General features: G+C 42.2%; 1 protein-coding gene across 1 annotated transcript in view; it reads left to right on the top strand.

Annotated features, from left to right (window-relative positions):
• CPED1 (cadherin like and PC-esterase domain containing 1) overlaps positions 1 to 8,769 on the top strand; it is a 200,018-nt gene that overhangs the window by 11,166 nt on the left and 180,083 nt on the right. The window contains 1 exon segment of the mRNA XM_029910837.1: positions 4,018 to 4,204. Within this exon segment, the coding sequence (XP_029766697.1) occupies positions 4,018 to 4,204 (187 nt within the window).

The raw sequence follows: 8,769 nt of genomic DNA, 5'->3' as shown, positions 1-8,769 counted from the left end.
TGGTGGCAGATGACAGAACAAGGAGCAATGGTCTCAAGTTGCAGTGGGGGAGGTCCAGGTTGGATATTAGGAAACACTATTTCACTAGGAGGGTGGTGAAGCACTGGAATGCGTTACCTAGGGAGGTGGTGGAGTCTCCTTCCTTGGAGGTTTTTAAGGCCCGGCTTGACAAAGCCCTGGCTGGGATGATTTAGTTGGGAATTGGTCCTGCTTTGAGCAGGGGGTTGGACTAGATGACCTCTTGAGGTCCCTTCCAACCCTGATATTCTATGATTCTATGAAATGCAGTGTGAGCTCCATGTCGACTGTCATCTGTGGATGTGGTTGAGGGAGGACAGTGGCTAGTGCTAGATCTGGGAGTGAGGGGAATAAATGGGCGAAAAGGAGAGGGTAGGATCTGCAGCTGGGACAGTGGAGTTGGGCACTGACTGTGAGGAGGAGGTGCTGACTTGGAGAAAGGACACTGGCTTTTTAATAGAGAGCAGGAGAAGGTTCTGAATGTGTGGAAATGGAAGGAACAGTAGTGCTCCTGAAGACAAGAGAGGCTGCCCAAAGTGTAGGGTTGCTTGGCATATTAGTGGAGGTAGGGGTGGGCTGTGAGGATGAGGTACGTACATCCCATGCAATATACCTGGAGTACCCCTGAGTTTCAGGTTAAAATAGTTTTGTACTTGGGTGTGTGGGGAAAAACTATTAAAATCTGCTTTAAACAAAATACTAAAGGCATCCTCCGGTGTTGCTGCAGGGGAATTACCTTCCATTACGAAAGAGAGAGAGATCTTATGGTAGGGACATGTTCAGAATGTCCTCTGATGGAAAGCACACAAAAGGGCATTAAATAAATGTTATTTCTTGAGCACTGGGAGTGTGTGTGGTGGTGTCCAGACAGAGGAAGACATAATCCTTACCCAAAACAGCTACCAATCTAGATCAGAAAGGAATGGACACAAACTGAGAGAAGACAGTGATTCCAAATTAAGTGCCAGATCCTGAGCGTGGCTCTGGATCTGGCCCCAAAGCTCTCTCTCTATCTGTCCTTAATTCACCTTGTTGGGTTTACAGTGGCATGGAAAATGGTGTCCTTGTACAAAGTGGAGGAGGAGTGGCTCCCTTGCATTATGTACATGAAATGGAAGGAGTAGGGGATGACTGGCTTAATTACCTCTGATGTTACCACATATTGGGCAGGAGTAGGGGAGAGACCCAGTGTACAAAGCAAGAACCATACGGTGGGTGGGGGAGAGGATGGAGGTGGGGAAAGAGAAAATGGGGAGTCAGAAGGAGTAGAGCAGCCACAAGGGGGAATGTGGGGAGACATGACTTCTAATAGTTACTGTAATTATATAGGAAGTACAGAAGAGAAAAGATCAAGAGGGAAAGATGGAAGAAAAGAAAACAGAATGGGGGAGAGAGTGGAAGGCGTATTATAAGGCAATGTAGCACAGGTCATGCCAGTCTCACTGCTAGACTAATATGTTATAAAAATACTACAAGGACAGGAGGAGGATCTATTACAAGTTTATGTAACATAATTCTTCTGACCTGATCATTTCCTATGTATTCTTGTTCCTTTATGCATGTGATCTGAATTTGTTATCTGAATATTCTAACATCTAAAATGTTCTTGGATTACAGGTTCATTAAATATATCTAGATGACTCTCGTAGTATTATAGACGTATTTCAGCATGTTTCGTTATCAGTTATGCTCATCTCACTCATAGGGATGTGTGTTCTATAATAAAAACAGAAGAGTACTAGTAATTCAGGGATCTAAAATAGTTTATACTTCTCACTGCTGCAAAGAATTTTACACTTGAGCCAAGTGTAACATAAAGCTACATCCTGTGATTGGGGAAGAGACTGCAGTGAGAGTGACTTACCAGATCTATAAACAACTGGAAGCATCTTGAATGACATTTGTTTATACCAAAAATCTGTCCTTTTTTTTCAGCATAGCCTCTTAATAAAGACTGATGACTCTTCAATTGTATAGCACTTCCTGTGTGCATTCCAATGTAAACTTACTAAAACTAGACAACTTTTAGTTTTCAAAATAGATTCTTTTTTTCAAATGTCAACTTAAAATTCATGTACTTGCCAGTTGATAACTTGATAACCCTGCATTAAAGCCCTCTAAATAGAAATACTTCTCTCAGGGAGAAAATCCAGTTTAATAAAGTAACTTTGCTATTATCCTTCTGCAAAACAGCATCTAGGAAGCTCCAAATACAGTCACATTTTTTTCCATGCAGAACATGCTATTTTTATGTATCGTGTGACTCTCAGCATTTGTAGTCCCCCCTCCCCACACATATTGCTGTGCACACACAGTGTGTTACTCAAATACCAATAGAATCAGATTGCTATCGTGACATTCTGACACATCTGGGTAACGTTAGAACAACGAAACATTCAGCCAGTTGGGGAGGTTCATGAGTGCGGGACACTGAACTTTCATAGGAGCTGGCTCTAGATTAATGAAACTCACTCCTGCAAGGGATAAGAGTGACCATAGAATGAACTGCTTCCAAAACAAAATGCTAAACTCACAACATAAGTCTTTATCCGCAAAAAGAACAGGAGTACTTGTGGCACCTTAGAGACTAACAAATTTATTAGAGCATAAGCTTTCGTGGGCTTAGTCTGTGAAGGTGAGGGGGAGGTTTCTCTCTCCCCAGTCTCCAGGTAGCCTGGCACCTAGATTATTTATTTGAGTTTAGCAGAGGGAGAGTGTTTATCCCTACATACTGCTGGCACCAGCCTCTGTGTAGAAGGATGCCAAACATCAGAAAACCTGTGAGGGGTGTTGCCTGTGTTTCACGGGTGATACTATCCTACTGCTCCTCTGCTGGTGCATACAGGACTCTCTGCTGCCCCTCCATATGACTAAGGGCATGGAGCACATAGGAAGCATGGCTAGCCTATGTGGAAAGGGGATGAGTCTGGTGACACCTGCCTCAGGTGAGGTTGCTCATCACCCTGTGGTGAATCCCCGATAGAAATGGCCCTCATGCTTTACTCAAGCCATTTTAGCATGGTTCCTGAGCTTCTCTTCTCCCTTAAAATAAGTTACTTTACTGGCCCAGCACAGCTGGCATAAAGACAGTGTCACACTCTGGTGTGTCTGGCTGCTTGCAGAGTAGTGCTGCTGCCTAGTGTCCACTTGCACCCGCTCCCAGCTCAGCATCCTCCTCCCCTCAACCATCTTGAATACTAGTCTTACTTCACTCTCCCACTGCACCAACTGGGAAAACTTCAGCCCAACTTCTCCTTTCATCTGAACAACCACATCCCCCGCGCTAGTTCTCAGCCCTTCCTCCCCCCGGCTGCTCTCTCTCCTCTATGCTGCCTGACAGACTTGACATCAGTGGTAGTGGGTAGAGGAGCCTTTCCTGGCTCCTCCTTTCTGTTCTCTTGACTTCACTTCCCCACCCCATAAAAGTTACATATCATGTTATTGTTTATTAAGCACTGGCCATATGCTTGTACAAAACACGAACAAGGACATAGATCTTGCCTTGCGAAGCTCACAGTCTGTGAAGACAAGGTATGGGGCTTTTGAGAGCCTCTTGAATTCTGAGAGATTGCGTGACTGAATCTTAGTGGACCAGCACCCATAGACACCTCCCATTGTCCTCCCTCCTCTTATTCCCACACCAACTGATGAGAACAGAATCCTTTTTACTGGGCTCTTAGGCTGTTTGTACATCTTCAGTTTTTGACAGTGGAGAGGGGAGCAGTTGTAGAAAACTTTGCACTGTGTCTCATGCATTTGGTTCTACTCCTTTGGCCTGGTTCTGTATGAAGATCCTGGGCCTGAGGAGCATTTAGCCCTAAAGAGCCAGTGTTTGAGAACTAGACAATTAAGTACCTCAATCCTCACTTTTATATTCTTGAAAATCTCCATTTGGCTTGGTATCTAAGATGATAGCATGGTTTTGTGAAAAATAACAACAGTGTCTCTTGATCCTACCTTGTCTTATGGGTGTTGTCTTTGCATTCTGTTTTCTGTTAGATCGAAGACTCCATTCTTAAGTACTTTGGGAGTCATACAAGAAGAGCAATTTTGTACGTTCCTCCATCCCGTGGTAAAAAAGAACTTCAGCTATATCAGCGCATCCTAGCACAATATGGATATACAGTGACAGTCCTTGAAGACAGGAAACTGATTGTAGGCCTTGGACATGAGCACCACTACCAAGGTAAGAATGATGATAAACAAATTATTACTGAAGTTTTGTCAGTAATCCCATTCATTCAGAATATCCATCATTGAATCTAATTTATAAACTTTATAAACCAATTTGACTAGGGGCTTAAAGTCACAATCTGATCTTGTCCAGTCACACAGATGCTTACTTTTCCACATAGGGACGCTCCTTCTATCAATTGCTTGCTTTTTAACTCCACCCCAGCTCTGTTATTCATCCTAGCCCAGGAAGTCAGTCCTGCTGTAGTATCTGAGTGCCTTCCGTTACAGCATTAAGTGTCAATCTGTCAGGTGTGGTTCTTTCTTTTACCCCCTCCCGAGGAGAACTGTGTGTGCTGTATACTTTTGCTGTTTGGGTAGGATTTTTGTATGTTTTTAAATGTGCACACTGTTTTGTGTTTGTTAGAGATGGCAAGGTCGAAGAAATGTGCCTTGCACATGGAGTGGATGGTGATGGGTTTTGTAATGGTCCTTAGTTCCTGTGGGAATTTGTTTCACAATTTGAGACTAGCCCTTGCACAAATGAGCTGTACCCTTATAGTAGAAAGTTTCATTGTGCCTGAGGGGTGGACAGCCACAGTCTTCAGCCTGAACCTTTGGATGGTCTTTTAGGTGTGTGAGGCCGAGGCCATTGAGGGCCTTGAAGATAAGGATCAAGATTGTGATCTTGAATCTCTATTCTATAGGAAACCAGTGTAGAAACTGGAGAAAGAGATCACCCAGTACTCTGTCAATGGAAGAAAATGACAGTTCTGGTATTTTTATTATGTGGTTTGTTGTTCCTTATTGTAAAGAATAATTATATTCTTGTCATTCATACTTGCAGAAACTTCCTGCAGTTATCAGATACCTCACTGTTGCTTTATTATTTAACTGATCTCAGTTGGATAACGTGAAAATTATTCTGTATATTCTGTGGGGCTGCTTAGAACACACTGTATTGAACACAGCAAATTTCCACTATTAGTTTAGGTTAAGTTTTATAGGTAAGTTTTAAAGATTTTTTTTTAAGGTAAGGTGTATACATTTTCCCTGATGAGCTGCCTCCTGTATTAGAATATGGAGCATTAGCCATGTCTCTCTTTAAAAAAAAAAAATCTGGTTTCTCAGCTCTGACATCTCCCACTCACTACCTGCCATCAGTACACATCACTTCAGTGACAAGACACAGCACATCTGCAGCCCACGCTGATGCCAGATGGATTTAGCTACAAAGTGGTGTGCAGTCCAGCCAACATCCCAATCTCTGGGGATCATGTAAAGCACATCTGTGACATCCTTTTTTTGGCTTAACTGGCTGATGGCGCAGGGTTCACTTAAAACTGCTGTAGAGGTAAACAAACCGTCTGCAGATTTCAGATTTTCTGTAGATATTTATATTTTTACATCCTGTGCCAATAATCCCTGCACTATTTTTTCCCAGTAATGGGAACAAAAATAGCAAAAGTGCTTTATACACTTTCCATCACTGTCCAGATGTACCTGCAACTTTCAGCATATGTTAGCGGTATAGAATAAATGGAACAAACAGCAGTTTAATGTAAAGAGTAGGAGCCTTCTAATTCCATTATATAGCAGCATAGACTATTTTAACTGCTTCCAGGATTGTATATATTCCTAGCTTTAAGGTTATGTTGTTGTTGTTTTTAAAGTAAAAAGTAAAAGAACATGTCTGCATTCCAAACTGATGATCTTAGCCTAGAGCTGAAGAAGTTATAACTGGAATTATTCTGGAGAAGGCTATTTTGAATTATGTTATGTCATAATATTTTCCTAACAAGACTGCTATAATTTATAAAAATGTGTTCCTTGGAGGCACTATTAAAAAGATACAGATAATAGACTGAGAAATATAGATCACAAATATGGTGGAAAAATCTATAAAAAGAATCACTCCTCCTTGCCTGTTCTAATTTAGTGCCTTGGTCTGGTGCTTTTATTTTTGTGCAGTTTCAGGTTTTGAAAATCTGTGGTGTTCCTGTAACTTTCATAGTTCAGACTGATTTCTTTAGGATTTCTGTTTATGCTGGCTGTGAGCCAAAGGGCCTAGCAGTAGTCATATATGGAAAAAAATCACTACAAAACATTCCTAACTTTTTTGTGCTGATTAATAATTAATTTTGGGGACAGTTATACTCCCATGTGAAGTCCAAATACAGCTGATAAACTGGAACTCCATAAGGGTCAGAGTCCTTTTCAACACCTGGGTGGCAGTCGCTACTCCAGCTTCCTGACTGCTTCGTAAAGAAGGTAGAAAAAACGGTTTCTTTTTGTGGAAAAGTCTGGCTTTTTGTCAAAAACCAAAATGTCTCTGGCAACTGTAAAATATCTGGGTTTTGGACAATTTTTTGGGGGGGGGGGGGCTAGGGTTTCTGATGAAAAATCCATCAGATACTGCTTTCTGCAAAAAATGTTTATTTAGTCAAAAACCCAATTTTCCATTGGAAAAAAAGTTTTCAACTGGAAAGAAATTTTCAACTAGCCATGCTGCTCTAGCTTCACTCTTTTTGTGCCTCTAACCCCACATGAAGGGACTGGCCAGTGGATCCATGAAGTCAGGGATCCACTATTCTGCTTCTGCCCATGAACTGCTTTAAGTCTTCTTTCTGCACCAGCCCAGCATGAGCCCCGACACACGTAAAGGATACACACATCCTGAGTGAGCTCCTGCCTTGCCTCACTGCTGCTCTCACCCCATATGGCAGGGCCCCCGGTGCTGCTGAGGAAGGACAGAATTTGCTGTCTTGTTTCCAATGGGATGTTCGAGTTTTGTTCAATATGTCTGCCACAATGGGCTCGCCTCCCTTGCCTGTCAATCAGGCACATGGTAGTTGTTGTAGTAACTAAGCAAGGTACTAACAAACTTCAACAGGACTTTATTTTTAAAGTGAAAACCTCTTTGCCAAGCTGCTGCTGCACCCTCGGTAGCTCTCACTCAGCCTCCTTCACTCCTCCCCCCTCCTTCCTGTTTCCTGTCCTTTCAGACTCCCAACAGCCAGTGCTCCCAGTTCTAATAATTACAAGTAATATCTAAACACCACAGTAGTCTCTTTGGATAGAACTTTTCATTGCAACCAGAACTCCTCCTTCAGGCAAGTTACCTCAGTTACTTCTTGCCTCACACTGAAGGAGCAGCCTCTGGCTGAAGTGCCATTTTTGCCACAGCCTCAACCTGTGTTTGGAACCAGCACCTTGGAGCTGCAAGGAAAAGAGTAAAAGGATTAGAATAAGCAGGAGAGAGTGCTCCATCCATGCCTCTCCTCTCCAGCTTTCCACATTGAGCCTTTCTGCACTGTGTGCCAGGGGCCTTCTTCTCACAAGTGCAGAGCTGCTCAACTGCAGCTAATAGAGATGAACAGGGGACTGAACTACACTTCAGGGCCCTGGCAGAGTCTCAGACTCTTCTTCCAGCATTCTCTGCTGTTCCTTCCCTCCCTTCCTTGTGGGGAAATCTCTTATCCTTGGAGCTATAATGAGAATTAACAGGGCCTGTGTGGCCTCAGTGCTTAGTGATGTGCTGCCAAAATTTTAACCAGGATCTCCTTCAAAAACGCTCTGCCTCACGCAGCAATTCATGAGACTAAAATGCATTTCCATCCTCCATAAATTCATTTGTTCCCTATTTTCCTCCTGCTACCTGAAAAAAATCAATTCCACACTCTCCCCTCCTGTCTCATCCCCTAAAATTAATAAATTACGTGAGTCCCTCCTCCCAAATCCATCAGTTTTTCCATATTTTGATCAGTACTTTTGCAGCCCCCTTTTTAGTCCACTCCCTTCCTTTATCAATTTTGCACCCACAGATCAGACATCTGTGAGTCCACATGTCTCAGGTCATTTTAGGCTCAGAAAGGGAGACTGGATTTAAGCTGCCTGGCCCATCATTTTTAATGTACCTTCTGTAATAAACTGCAAAATCCCCACATTATGTCTACCCTTTGGATTGGTTGAGATGTTGCGTGTCCCTCATGTTAACCAGTCAGTTTGCCCATGCGAAAAAATGCATCCCAACTGACTACAGCTGAGTTCAGTGTAATTCTAACTTCATCATCTCCCCACCTCATTTGAATGTTAGTTTCACTAACCTGCAGGAAGTTTATGCAGTTATAATGGGTACCTTTAAAAAACAATCAAATACCATTCCATGGTACTGACTTTACAATACCATGACAATTGACTATGGATGCCCCTCAAAAAGTAAATCTAAGTTAGGTTTACTTTATGAGCCCCTCCATAGTTGATGAAATTCTAGCCCAGCTTTTGGAATGATTATTACAATTCATATATTGACTTCTTTGTTGGTTATTTATTGTCCTGTAAAGCAACTATTGACTTGAGCTTTGCTTTGATCGATATTTACCTCTTGGGTCATTGAATCTTGATGTTCATTGCAACCAAAATCAATATCTGCTTCAGATTTTATTAATTCATTTGGGGTAGTTCAATGGAGATTCTGCACCATATACATCTTTAAAATTTACATGTGTTGCAAACTGTGTTAGGGTTTTCTTTTCTAACTTTGTCCTTCCAGTGATTTTGTTGTTCTCCCTCATATTT

Source organism: Terrapene carolina, unplaced genomic scaffold (genome assembly GCF_002925995.2).
Source record: "Terrapene carolina triunguis isolate 2854851 unplaced genomic scaffold, T_m_triunguis-2.0 Scaffold68, whole genome shotgun sequence".
In the NCBI taxonomy this organism is placed as follows: domain Eukaryota; kingdom Metazoa; phylum Chordata; order Testudines; family Emydidae; genus Terrapene; species Terrapene triunguis.
The sequence above is the reverse complement of the archived record's forward strand: the minus strand, read 5'-3'. Positions and strand labels throughout refer to the sequence as shown.